The sequence below is a fragment of the Branchiostoma lanceolatum genome, chromosome 3 (assembly GCF_035083965.1).
Source record: "Branchiostoma lanceolatum isolate klBraLanc5 chromosome 3, klBraLanc5.hap2, whole genome shotgun sequence".
NCBI lineage: Eukaryota > Metazoa > Chordata > Leptocardii > Amphioxiformes > Branchiostomatidae > Branchiostoma > Branchiostoma lanceolatum.
Window position 1 is genome coordinate 34,218,666 of NC_089724.1, and position 14,672 is coordinate 34,233,337.

Consider the following 14,672-nt stretch of genomic DNA (forward strand, 5'->3'; position numbering starts at 1 on the left):
CTTTTAAAAAAAACGTTGTCAAAAATTGCTATATTTGTCTATCCATGACCAAGAAGGTTAAACTGAGAGGTATGAATATATCTTTTCTGTTTTCATCTGCAACTTTTCATCCCTTACAAAACAGGTGACTCTAATTTGAAACTGCGCTGTGAATTCTACTTTATTACTTTATTTCATTTATTTCCATGTACTCTGTTTTAAGGATTTGAATAAAATCCAATGCGTTTCCACTTTAGGCGATGCTGGATCGTGTTTTATAACCACTCTTTAGTCACTCATCATCTTGAGTCAAATGACTCAAAGTCGCCCATTTTGAGCCAAATGATTCAAAGTCACCCGTTTTGAGTCATATGACTCAAAGTTGCCCGTTTTGAGTCAAATGCCTCAAAGTGGCCCTTTTTGAGTCATATGACTCAAAGTTGCCCGTTTTGAGTCAAATGCCTAAAGTGGCCCGTTTTGAGTCACATGACTCAAAGTCGCCCGTTTTGAGTCAAATACCTCAAAGTGGCCCGTTTTGAGTCACATGGCTCAAAGTCACCCGTTTTGAGTCAAATGCCTCAAAGTGGCCCGTTTTGAGTCACATGACTCAAAGGCTCCCTTATGAGTCAAATGACTCAAAGTCCACGAATTTTCACCTTCAAATTTCAGAAACCAACCCCACATGGCTGGACAATCAAAACTCTGTTTGAGTCATTTGACTCAATATGTCCCGAATATCTAGATATACCTTTCTTGGATTCCTCAATAACAAGCCTAAACGGCTGCAATTCTGTAAAATGAACAACTTCATATTCTAATTTTCAAGTCGAAAAAAAGGGAATAAAATGGATTTTCCCTTATTATTTCGGATTCTGTTCTGACTCCTTGACGACTTCTCCTTGTTCTAGTAAGAAATGGTGGCACATTGTTAAATCTTTCTATTGTAGCAAAGTGAGTTCTAATATTCCTCCCTTAAGGTCAGGTCACTTGTATGTAACTGATTCTTGTGAAAAGGCAACCATGTTCAACAATTTTTTCACTGCTCAGGCCTCTGTAGATGACACCAAGGCAAGCCTCCCACAACTTGATTTTCTCACTGATGTCCGATTTTCAGAATGTTTTACCACACCTGCCGAGATTGAACTCTATGTATCTTCTCTAGATATATCCAAAGCGTGTGGTCACGATAATGTTGATAATCGCTTTCTTAAACTCATATGCCCTTACATATCTGATAAGATCGCTTACGTTTTCAATTTGTCATTTTGCCATGGTGTCTTTCCAAAGGCCTGGAAACGGGCAAACGTGGTTCCAATTTTCAAAAAGGGAGAACCAGATGATGTATCTAATTATCGCCCCGTATCTCTGTTGCCCTGTTTGTCCAAAATTTTAGAAAAAATTGTATCCAAACACTTGAATAACCATTTGATGTCTCAAAATTTACTATATTCCCTCCAGTCGGGCTTCATCCGCGGAGATTCGACAGTAAATCAACTTATTTGTATTACTGATAAAATCTTTAATGCTCTAGATTCCAACAAAGAAGTCAGAGCGGTTTACTTAGACTTTTCTAGAGCATTTGACAAAGTCTGGCATAAAGGACTTATTTTCAAGCTGCAGAGAAACGGGGTCGACGGCCCAATCTTAAATTGGTTCCATAGCTACCTCTCTGACAGAGAGCAAAGAGTTGTTATTGATGGTCAATGTTCGGATTGGAGTTATGTTGGCGCAGGTGTACCTCAGGGTTCAGTTTTAGGGCCTCTCTTATTCCTTGTCTTCATTAATGACATGGTGGACGGTCTAGTTACATGCCCTTTTTTATTTGCTGACGATAGTTCATTATTGGACATTGTGGAAGATCCTAACGTTACAGCTGATCGACTCAATACTGATCTTAGGAAGATATCATTTTGGTCTTCAACATGGCTTATGAACCTTAACCCTTTAAAGACTGAAGAAATGTGTTTTTCTAAGAAATCAAATCCTCCCGACCACCCCCCTCTTCTTCTTGATAACTGTGTTATCAAATCAGTCAAAACCCACAAGCATATAGGGACTTTTCTTACATCCACCTTGTCATGGGAAACACAAATTTCTCATATGATTGGCAAGGCGTCCAAACGAGTGTCCACTCTTAACAAATTGAAATTCAGATTATCACGAACAGTACTTGATGTTATTTATAAATCCTTTATTCGTCCTCTCCTTGAATATGCTGACATTATTTGGCATGGATGTACTTTATATGATTCCCAGCGATTAGAACGTGTCCAATACGAATGCGCGCTTGCAGTCTCAGGGGCTGTAAGAGGGTCTTCGTATTCTTCGCTACTTTCTGAATTAGGTTGGGAAAAACTTTCGGATCGTCGTCACGTTCACTCTCTGATCATGTTCTACAAAATTGTCCATGGCCATACTCGCCAGAATCTTAAGGATTTGATCCCTCCTGAAGTCTCCATTTCTACTTCTTATAATCTTCGCAACAAACTTAATCTAAGGATACCGCTCTGCTCTACAACTCGATATCAAAAGTCTTTTTTTCCTTATGCAACGCATCATTGGAACGGTATTGGCATAGCTGTTCGATCTTTAAATCTTTCGTTGTTTAAAAAACATCTAGTGAAATTAGTACGTCCCTCTTTCCATTCACATTTTAGTCATGGCCCCCGGTACATTTGCGCCCTCCTCACACGCCTTCGCACCGGCACGTGCAGTCTTAACCTAAGTTTATTTACACGCAACTTAGCAACAAGTCCAGCCTGCACTTGCGGATGTCGAAGCGAAAGCGTTGTTCATTATCTTTTGTACTGCCCTATATACAACCAACAAAGACTCAACCTTCTGGGCAACCTACGGAACCTTTTAGCCCCTATTCTTGATATCGATACTTTGTCTGATCAAGCCTTCATTTATTTATTATTAAGAGGTTCATCCTTTGTTTCGTATGATTTCAACTGTAACATTTTAGGCTTGACTCAGCACTATATTTTGACAAGCAGACGTTTTAAAACTTAGTTCAGGTATATTGATATATTCATTGTTTGTTTGTTAGCTTGTTTGTATTGGACGACCCAATTGCTGTTTATTATTGTTATTGTACTTGTCTATGTAACTTGTATCTTTTTTTCCAGAGGTGATGTTTAATATTAGCTTTAGCTAGAGTACATCACCTCTGTGTCCTGTATATTCTTCTGTTGTTTAATAAAAAATAAAAAAAAAGTAAGAAATCGGGCCCTAAAAAGTACAATATGAAATATACAATGAAATAGATACTGTATTAGCAGTTTTGTTTGTTCAGGTTATACCTGGCTTTTTCACACAGTTTAGTACCCATGGGGCAGAATGTTGGACTAGCTATATACTTCTGTAAAAACCTTCACACGAAAACAAGGATTACTTCAGAACTAACTGTAGCATCATAGCTTTATTATATTATTTATGTTGATATTCAGAAAGCCTGATAAGAGAGTTGTATATTGTATCACACAGTTTCTCTCGCGTTCCTTCGTTGCCAGTTACACGACAACAACGTCGAGTTGAGTTGATTTTTTCCTGAATATGGTTTGGGCACCTCTGTTCACTACGAGAACAAGACAGTTTAGTGTAAAATTCCAATATCTTAAAGGCATCCAGAGCATCTTATGAGGCTTGAAACTTGAATGAAAGACTCCAATTACTAGTCATTCCTACACATAGTAAGTTTCAATAACACTATACCATTAAATATCGACATTAAATGAGCAAAGATACGAAGTCGTTGTGTGGTGAGAACTGATAGATAATCCAAGCCCATATAGACTGATCCTGACTGTCCATCACAATTAGCGGTTCGACCAATGAGAGAGTGACTGCATACCCGTCAAATATTTGCATTTTTGTGTTCTAATTTTGCATTTCTACGTTTTGACGGAGATGGGAGGGGCAATGTTATCGGTTTATTTACACTAGGCACGTGAAACTAAAAGATCACAATGTAGCTTATTTTTGTGCCGCTTTTGAGCACTTTTGGTAAGAAATCCGCACGCAAATGTGGTAAACAGTGGCATCAAATGTCAATATCATAAAGATTACAGCAACTAGAATATCTCCAGTTTTCAAGCTCCTCATAAAATGCTCTAGGTGCCTTTAAAGCCAAGATTGCCCATAAGCCTTTAAATGGTTCAACTTTGTGGCGATATATCTTCATAATTACTTCTACCTATAAGACATATTTCCTCGAGTGACTATAGTGTCTGTACGTTGATGAAGGTTAGACATCCATGTAATAAGATACGCCAAAAATAGTTACTCAAGCAAATGGGTAAAATTTTGAAACATTCAGACGTTTCAGACAGCATCCGCTATCTTTCGTCAGTGACTGAGGAAAGATCTCGCAGAACCAGGTTTTATAACAAAACTCTGAATAAATATGCTAATGAGTAAAGACAATTTCAGATGGTTCAATAGAATAGCAAGTCAAGACAAGGTTGTATGCTAATGACTCAATTAGCTCCTGCTGTTTAGGAGCTAATGTTGTTCGTCGGAGGAATTGACTGTAGAATGCCCTTTTCATATTGACGCCTCTTTCTGCTCAATTCGGCGTGTATAACAAATGTCTTTCTAACACGTCTATTATAAACAGGGATACAGCAAAAATCATCATGCACATTAATATGACAGTAGGCATTTCATCCCGATATTCCCACGGCACGCCCGCCTACACTTCTCATGATCAGCACGGGACTTTAAAAAACATGTAGCTTTGAAAAGATCTGCTCTATTTACTACTTAAGTAGGAACATTACCTTTAAGTTTACGCCACGAATTGAATAGACAGTAAGTGTCATCTGTAACAATCTCATATCCGTTTGGATACGCAAAGTGCATACTATAAGCAAGGTTATAATTACTGCATGTTGACTGAGTACGTGTCTACATCATCCTATAATATATCTACTCTCGTGTGCCATGGCCCACTTATGTACTAAAGCTGAGCATTTCCTAACGTTTGTGCTTTTATCAAACTACCTTCCCAAAATCGTTAACACACACAACGACACGTGTGTCATGGTCAACCTAGGAACATGGCAAATTTCCATTTCAGGTCAGATCGCATTTCCAGGCAAACAGTTGCAAGTCAGTAATGTTGTACAACCTTTTTTTCCAAAATGAGCACAAAAGCACGGTTGACAGAACTCAATTTGATATCTTTATCATAATAGCGGAAACTACAGCATCAATGTGTAGGGTAGACTATACAGAGTTAAGTCCTTACCTGAGAGTTCAACTGTCGTGTCTACTTCTTCGGAACACAAAGGTCAAAAGAGACCGCGTGATGTGTTCGTTAAAAGTTATTCTGTATATGTGGGCGGATGCCATTCAGGTATTTCCCACTTAGTTATAGGGGTGTTATGCATTTTCTGTGGCATTTTAGGGATTCAGTTTAAGTGCTATGTAGTGTACGTAGATTGATTTAGCATGATATTTGACTTTTTCCATTGAGCGTCAGGTTAGCAGAAAAAAAGGACCCTGTGAACGACTTAGACCTCATGCGATAGGTCACAGAGGTCACATCAAAAACAGAAGACACCTTACAAGTATTCACATGCTGGTATAAGTTTATTCTGATTGACAATACAAAATCCTCTTAATGTCATATTTCAAAACCTTTCAGCTATAGATTGAATGATGTTCTAAGAATTCTTCATGTGTTTTGGTAATCGAAGGAAAATGTCGTCCTCCATTAAAAAAAAGGATTGAAAATTCTTGCTGTCATGGGCTTAAACTTAGCTAAAGAGAAAAATAGAAATACTGTTATTATAATTTGATATTTAATACCGAGTGTTACATGAATCATCAGATTTCATTTTTTGCAGTGAAATACAGTGATAAAAATGTACTATAACATTAGATTATATCATATTAGACCTTGAAAAGTTGATATGTTATCTGCAAGAAGCCTAATTTCAACTAGAGTTCCACGACCTCATATCTTCGCCAAATAACATGAATTGTACCGACAGATGCAAGGACCAAATTCCCGCCATTTACCAATAGGGCATTACATAGCCGTTTTTCTAAACAATGATTAAATTTTAGTCTTTAGTTGCTTAAATAATATCTATCAATGTCCCCCTCTTTCTCAGTGGCTTGATGTGCCACAGGTATGAAAGTCCTCTCATTGAATATCAAATATTAGACCCTGTTTTGCATAATCAACATCTTATTGTTTAACTTGGCTTGGCTATGTCAATTATCAGATTCAGCTATCTTAAAATGCCCAACATGAATACAAAGAGTCCTGTCATTTACGAGCATAGTGTTATTATCTTAGTATAATCTCAGCAATAATTCAAATGAGATAATTTGAATAATTGATATTTCGATTATAATCGATAATTACTAGCCTCTTTTTCTCAGTGAAGGATGACACAGTTTTCAAAGGTGATTTGTTTTTATTTGTTTTTTTCGGCTGTAGATAAGTACAGCCAGGGCTACCAAAGGCTAAGGCTATTACAAAGGGTTAGCCATGGTAACTGAACAATATGCAGACCTTGATACAAGCTTTCACAAAGACTAGAACACGACTAAAATGAATATAAACGGGCACAAACAGAACTCAGCGCATTTAAAACATTTCATTAATCATGCAAATTAGGTCCTGTTTAGCATAATAACCATGTTACGTTAATCGTAAGATCCACTTTTAAATCTTCATAGCAAACATAACAGATACATTTTAGTCCTGTTTTTTCAATTGCCCAGCTAGTAAGCTAGCTGTTGACCTAGATTTAGGACGCCAGCTGTTGACCTAGATTCTGGACGCCAGACGTGTACTAACACATGCCTCGTACTATGATGAGGCAGTCCTATATATGCCAATTATTACGTAAAGTAGGTCATGATCTGCATAATGAGCATATCATTATGCTGATCATCACCTAAGGAACATAAACTACGCACAAAAAGTTTGGAAACTTTACTTTGATTGATCATATTTCCATTGTTTTTTTTATCAATTTCAATGTATTATATATCGTTGGAAAGCCTGTGTAATTTCCTTTCCTATGATACCCTACTCATTATAATTGCAATCTAATGGAGCGAGCACCAGGCCTGCTTACGCGAGTGGGTTGTAGAAAAAATGTGCCCAAATTTCCATAATAGTGTCAAACACCTAGCGCAGCGCCAAACCCATTAGTGGTGGTGTCGTCCAAATCGTGAATGGAACAGTGTGTGGTGGAATGTTATGTTCACAGCTACAGATAAGAGAAGGTTTATTTCGACTGTTGGATGGGTAAATTAAAGTGTTGGGGCGGCGAGGAGAACCCTATGCTGACTGTTACACAGATAGACTGACTGTTTGTTGGGGTCAGTGTTATAGTGTGAGGCAGTACAGCGCTAACTGCCAGCGGAAAAAAACAGGCTAATCATCCTAAGCAACTTCGATGTGTCGATATAGAGACACCTTTCTCCATCCAGTCACATTTCCAAGATCCTTATCTCTGCAATATGATTATGAGACTGGGTGCCATTCTGCAAGATGATAGTGCACGTCCATACAGAATGAGTCTGTGAGAGTCATTTCAGACCACCTCCAGTACCTATGCAGGAATACAGAGGATAGAATGGCCCTCCTGTAGCCCAGATCTTAACACAAATTGAACACAGTCTCAGACTCTGTGATCACTGATCAGCTTGGGCGAGCTGTGCATGCAGTTGTGATCAACAGAACAACACTGGTCGACCTGCGACAACTCCTTGTGGAAGAATAGCCAGGGGCCGCGTACCAAAACTGGTGACAAGCATGAGGAGGATGTGCCGGGCTGTGTAGTCAGTATTAAGCCACCCTCATCATAACTGAGGCTCCTTTACGCATTTTTTCTTTGGATGAAGACTACCCTTGGCTTTCATATTAATGTGTTTTGTTGATTCAAGTTTCACATCACCCTCGTACAAAAGCCACGTGCTACCAGCAGAAGACAAAATACCGAATTGAGCGTTTTACATTTAGTAGGGTAATTTGGGCACTTTTTTTATGAGACTCGCTCGCATAAGCAGGTCTGGTGCTCGTTGTATTAATTTACAACAATAATAAGTTAAGTATCATGGGAAAGAAAATCATAAAAGCTTTTCAATGATATATAAATCATTGAAATTGATCAAGAAACAACGGAGATATGATCGACCAAAGTTAAGTTTCCGAACTTTTTGTGCGTAGTTTATATACCGAATACAAGAATAATCCATCAACCCCTGCTTGAGTTATCCTCCTCAAAAGTTACAAACAAATAGGCCCACTGCAGTTTAAGGCAAGCCGCAAGGGGGCCCAAAGTTACATCACCTACTCTCTGCCCCAAGATCTATCTACCACTCAAAAAATCATAACCCTAGTACCTGCAAAAAATGCGACCACAAACTTTGAGCGGATTAATAAACTTTCTTCATTTATTATGCAAATCAGTTCCCGGTTTTCATTATATGTATTTGATTATGTAAAACATTACCCAAGCTATTCACATACCAAAAATTATGACGATCCCTCAACCCCTTCTGTAGTTATTAGCCTCCAAAGGTTTCAACAAAAACGCCAACTGCAGGTCCAAACAAGCCGCTAGGGGGGCCAAACTTACACCACCCATTCCCTGTTCCAGACCCTATGTATTGGTAAAAAATCATGAACCTGGCACTTCCAGAAAATTCGACCACAAAATTTAAAACTCAGCTGCAGTACCTTAATTATCCGCTAGGAGGCCCATTATCGAACTTGACCTTCCTCTTTAACACTCCTACCTACCAACTGAATATCATGCACAGCCGTCAACAGCACGTCGAGTTATGCTGGCGACATACAAATTCACACACATATAAAGCCCGCTGCAGTACCGACGGAAAATGCCAGGGAAACCATTTTTGAACTTGACCCCCGTTTCTACAACATCTACACACCTGCAAAAAATCATGAAGATCCATAAACGTTTCCGTCACTTTTTTGCCTACATACAAACACACAAAAAATGCAAAGTCTGCTGCAGTACTGTTGGAAAACGCCAGGTAAACCATTTTTTAACTTGACCTTCCTTTGCACAACCACTACACACCTACTAAAAATCATAAAGATTCAATGAAGCTTTCTTGAGTTATGCTCCTGACATACATAAAGACCCACCCAACAGATTTTTCAACCGAAAACATAATCTTCTCCGAGTACAAGTTCCGTTTCCGGTTATAATATACGACCGAACCTAGAAAAAATCTGCTCACCCTAGCCTTTTTTTTCGGTCGAGCAAGTGCTATAAAATTTTCAATCTGACATCTGAGTGATGAACTATAACAGAATTCCAAGTAGTCTTGCAAATGTTCATTTCTATGTTCGTAGATGAAGGCTAAGTTTGTATAAAAATGTGTAGTAAACATTGTACTTCTACAATATGATGCAAGTTCTACCAATGTCTTTTTTTGCATTGTTAAACTGTATTTATTGAATCAGTTCGGCCGGAATCTAAACAGAAAAAGAATAATCCCTACCTACCAACCCTAACTTTTTTATCAGGACCGTAATCAAAAACACAGCATTTTTTTCTTGGACCTAAGCTGAAATCCTTTAGTGATTAATTCCACCATCATCAACTTTAAGACAAATCCAATGTTAGATTTAGACATATTCGAAACATGATACATTCCAAACAATAGTTCTGACAAGGTAGAACAAGGGCAGCAGATTTCAAGTTAACTGATTTATGTATTTCTCTATCGATTCAACATTGACCATGTTTCGTGTTTCCAGAAAATTTAATCCTTTTATACTCTTTCTTTGATCTTATGGGGATTCCCACACAGTGTCCTGTGCCCTACAGCCAAGACCTAGCTAATGGATTGATCAGAAAGCCAGGCGGTAGAGAATCTGACCGCCAAGTGCAGCGGCTGTTATCCAAATAACGGCCTGGTCCTTGGATCCATGGTTCTCTGTGTAGAGCCCTGTAAGGAAACAAAGAAGGAAAAATAAATAGTAACAGCACTTATTTAGCATTGTTATAAAAACGACAACCTTTATTGATAAGTCATGAATATATTACACAAGGCCTTCTTGAGGGGTTTAATAAGTAGTAAAATTGTAAACCTTTGTAAGTGTTTGGATATTTTCGAATGTAGTTTTAATCAGTGATGCATAACGTTATCGATCTTTGTATGAAATGTACTACACAGTGCATATATGAATGTTAACTTTTAGCTTTAGCTTGTTATTGAGTAACATGTTTTAAACCTCTTTTCTGGGGAAAGTTTGTAAATTATTAGACTCCTGTGATGACATTTTTGAGGTGGTTTAAAGTCAGGTCTACGCAGTGACAGCTTCAACGCGAACTTTAAACCACCGCGAAACGTTTTGTTTCCATTAATGTACAGTAGGTAATACTATACTATAGCGCTATCATTAACCACCGAGAACAATCCTTTTGCTCCTTATGGTGAAATTTTAATTAGAATTACCACGAACTTGAATGCATTTACAGTATCTTGAGGAAAATTCTAAGTATAATAATAATGGTACCTGTTTGATCTTCGAACGATCCTTGGCCGCTTGTTGGCTCTGCGGTCAGGCCGATGGTCATCGTGGTGCTGGCTTGAGTGGACACGCCGTCCGCGTTGCCACACCCCTGCTCGTCCTCCCCTGCAGCACAGTCCGGGTAACCGTCACAGATCAGATGACTGTGCACGCAGTACGTAAGGTCCGGAGAGCCGGGCAGGCCGCAGTAGAACGTCGGGCAATCATCAACTGTCGTAGGTACGACGCCTTCACAGCCCTGCTCGTCCTCTTCCTCCATGCAGTCCGCGCCACCGTCGCAGCTGAACGCGTCGGGAATGCACGAAGCGTTACCGTAGATGGACGTGCAGTTGTAGCTGCAGGAGCCCCACCTGCGTCCCAGTGCATCTTCAACTGTAGCAACAGATTTGTGTTCATTTGAATGTATATACATGATACATGACCGTGCAAGACCTTGCTAGCTTACAATCTATTCTGGTCAAGGTAGCAGAACACAGTTTTCGGCCTATGGGGATTTCTATAGTTAAGGGCTACAAGGTGACTGGCTTCTGACTGGTAAAAATTATAGTGCGGTGCATTTGAGAAATACGAAAAACGAATCTGTTTGAGTTTAGTGTACAACCTACAAATAACTCAACAAAAAAAAAAATCTGTCGGCGTATCGCGTTTTGACGCCATCTTTGAAATGCCCCTCTGCGGAGGTCAAAAAACTGCAGCCGGCTCACCCGAAAAGACAGTTACGTCATGAGGCGCATTGATACACGCTTTGGAAAACCTTAACAATCCAAATTATACAGACCCAAAGTCGACACAATACCACGCAGCATAGTTTACACTTGGCTGCCTCTAACATGCGGCTTTCTACCAGGCCTTCAAGAATCTAGCCGTATATTTTGTGTACCCGCGTCATAGGGGTCGCGGATAAAAACTGTGTTCTGTGACCTCAACATTGTTCTACTGCAAAGTGACCCTGGGGGGGGGGGCATGAATGAATGAATCAAACCTTTATAAAACTCAACGTCTTGTGCATTAATCTCTAAATAACTTTAGAGGAATTAAGATAAGATCTTACACAATGGCAGAATCAGTCTTTTGTCCTGGGGGGGGGGGGGGAGCAGTGAAGTTTTCTCTTACTCCGCCCCCTCCCACAAACATTAACACATTAAGTAGAATACAGATGTCAATAATTCAGGAGCTGGATTTTACAGTCAAACACATTTAATCACCACACCTGCATCATAAACTGATTCCTAAAGCTGCTAGATAGCTTTTAGGTTTGCCAAAGTAAAATGTTAACTTTCTTAATTAAAAAACTGATTCAGGCAAATTTGAATCCCTCTCATGGATACACTTTGTGTACACGTATTGCTTTCATAACAAGCAAGATATGTCGTACATATCATTTAGGAATTTTCAATGCTTCCATACTACAGAGATCATGCAATGGACCGGGTTGACTCTTAATTAGAAAAAAAAGCTTGACTTTTGATGCACTGCACTTTTCTAGATTTAAAAAAAGGGATATTGTAGTTTGTAAGCTTATGAAAGGTAAAATATGTGAACAGTTTGAATTTCAACTGTTGATATGTCAGGTTAGGGGTGGGTACCGGTACATAAAATTCAGGTCCGGTCCAGGTCCAGGTCCAGAGGGTCAGGTCCAGCTCCGGACCTGTACCTGTACCTGATTATAGAAGTGTCGCAGAACATCATATTTTGGAGAGCGAGACACGATATCATTTCTTAGGTTTGCACTTTGTCTCAAAATTATAACTATGCTCTCCACGCCGTCTGTTTACTCATCCTTTAAGTGTTTCTAGATATGATTCACAGCTAACGTCTTCGATTCGTTAAATCTGCTGTTTTGTATTTTTTTAGACCAGTTATGTGGCCGCCTACTTGTAGCCTGGTACTATGAATTTTCTAATCGGTCCATAGGCCGGTCCACTGATTTTTTACGGACCGTTTTTTTTGGACCGGTCCATTAAGAAATACCGGTTTTGTACCGGTACACGGTACCGGTACCCACCCCTAATACTAGTATATTGTGGAGATGACATGCAATTATGTTTCTATGTGTTCCCAAAATACACTATTAGGTGTATAGATTATCATTAGTATGTAGAGTTTTTAATTCATTGTATTAAGCATTAGAATGTTGTATCTTAGTGCCTCATGCTTGACATTGTACACCCATCAAATCACGTGTCGTGTGGTCATAGATGCATTTTAGGCCTCTGGGCATATGAATTTGCAATAAAGATTATTATTGATAGCATTTAGGGAACCGTTACCACACTGTGGTAATTATAAGGGAAGTCTTTCCAAGGGAATTCGAAATGGGACTATTTGAAGAGGAAATATAAAAATCAGTATGTCTGTTTGCATCCAAATGCACTTTTAATTTGGAAAGACCTATTACGTCTCGGAATACCTTACCTTAACATGCAATGCAACACAATACGATACTTTTTTATAATACTTTAATATTTGAATGTTGATGATGATTAATATTTTGTTTGATTTCTGATCCACTTCTTCAAAATTTGTTAATTATGTTTAGTATTAATCATATTAGCGTACCTTATTAAGTTGAATACTATAAAATCAATTTTGCATTTCCTCGTATCTATCTATTTATTAAAATTTATGGCATAAGTTCAATTCATTTTCTATCGTTAATTTTGCTTAGTTTTGAGTTATGTACAGTTTATGATACAATTCCTATTGTCAATTTTCGAGGGGAGGCCCAAGAAAGACAACCTAGGCTTCTGCATGTTTTTTTGCACTGTATATCTTTGTTTTAAACACTTGTACATATGCGAATGAATAAACAAACAATAAACAAATAATACACTTAACCTGTCATACAAACAGTTTACTAATAAATGTATTACGGTTGTGACTCACTGTCACTGGGTCTTTCGTCTTCCCCGTCAGAACAGTCGTGATGTCCGTCACCCAGCTGACTTGTCGGCAGACACGTGACGTTGTTGTTGCAGGTGAAAAAGCAGTTTTTGGGTATTCCTGTCATGATAAGCACACCACACAGTTAAGCCCCATAAGTTATACTGGCTGGAGAGACTTACCAATAGATTATTTATCACATTTTTAGTGTTGGACCATTAAACATAATCATTCTACTGCCAAATGTCCTCATTTTGGGCAATGAATGAATTAGTAGCCTTTGTAAACATCGACTCAATCTCTGAATTTATTTTCTTTGGAAGGTCAGATTGGCAAAATCAGTCTGCTGTCTGAGTGACCTGCCACATACGACTTTTACTGATATTACTCCCAGCCCTAACATGCTACATGTGACCTTTTCTATTACCCCCACCCCCACCAACCATAACACCCGTACCCTGTGGCAGGGACGGCGTATATGTTGGAGGTAAAGTCGGGCTGAATTGTAATTTAGGGGTCCGGCGATTGTTGGAAGGGAGGGGGGGGGGTGGCAATATGGCACCGATGGTATCGAAAGGCACAAACAGGGTTTATATCATCTGTCCTTCCTTAAGCCACTAGCTTTTAGCTTGGATTTTTAGACAGGGAGTCCAAACATGGGGGTTGTACTTAACCCAGATCTGCAGATGGGGATTTTAAGCACTAAAACTGCTGTTTTAGGCGCCGCCAATATCACACTTATGTACAAACAACATATAGAATAACTTTAACACCACTGAGCACAAATGAAAATGTCAACTTGGCCTCCTTTTTTCCTTGTGGGAACTAGACTTCCCCCAATGGGCCCTGTGGATTAACAATTACCTGGTAGTTTTGGATGTCAATCAATTGGCATGCTGTGTGGTGTGAGTGTGAGGGGGGCACGTGCGTATGTAATTACCCGGAAAACAGAGCGTCTTTTACGCTTCATTCTGCAAAAGAGGGCGTCTATTTGTTTGCACAGTGAGTTCTTACGACGCCTGGACGCCTCCCTAGCTAATAGTCCAACATAGTCCAATAGTCCAATGGGTTAGTCCAACATGCACCTACCTTGCACACACCCTTGTTCGTCCCTTCCATCCAGACAGTCGTCTAGTTCATCACAGATCCAACTGCTCGGGATGCAGGGGTCACCCGAGTCTCTCTGACATTCCATCGCACACTCTTAAGAAAACACAGAGTGCAGGATGTGAGTGGCTTTCATCTTTTAATTTCAAGTCCGCCTTTA

At 39.2% G+C, this 14,672-nt stretch overlaps 1 protein-coding gene across 2 annotated transcripts; it reads right to left on the reverse strand.

Annotated features, from left to right (window-relative positions):
* Window positions 1-9,775: 9,775 nt before the first annotated feature.
* LOC136429372 (very low-density lipoprotein receptor-like) lies at window positions 9,776-14,627 on the reverse strand. 2 transcript variants are annotated; one of them, XM_066419212.1, is made up of 4 exons: window positions 14,495-14,627; window positions 13,409-13,525; window positions 10,508-10,894; window positions 9,776-9,936 (listed from the first exon to the last, which is right to left on the reverse strand). In XM_066419212.1, exons 1-4 carry the CDS (start codon window positions 14,598-14,600, stop codon window positions 9,839-9,841), a joined length of 708 nt encoding a protein of 235 aa, XP_066275309.1. In that variant the 5' UTR covers window positions 14,601-14,627; the 3' UTR covers window positions 9,776-9,838. The 2 variants fall into 2 exon arrangements, with proteins under 2 accessions (XP_066275309.1, XP_066275310.1); XM_066419213.1 differs by lacking the exon at window positions 13,409-13,525.
* Window positions 14,628-14,672: the final 45 nt, after the last annotated feature.

Coding starts and splice junctions, on each gene's coding strand:
- LOC136429372 (XM_066419212.1), bottom strand. CDS start 14,600: ATGGAATGTCAGAGAGACTCGGGTGACCCCTGCATCCCGAGCAGTTGG. Junction 13,526..14,494: donor CGAACAAGGGTGTGTGCAAG/GTAGGTGCATGT, acceptor TTATCATGACAG/GAATACCCAAAAACTGCTTT. Junction 9,937..10,507: donor ATCGTTCGAAGATCAAACAG/GTACCATTATTA, acceptor GTTTCCTTACAG/GGCTCTACACAGAGAACCAT.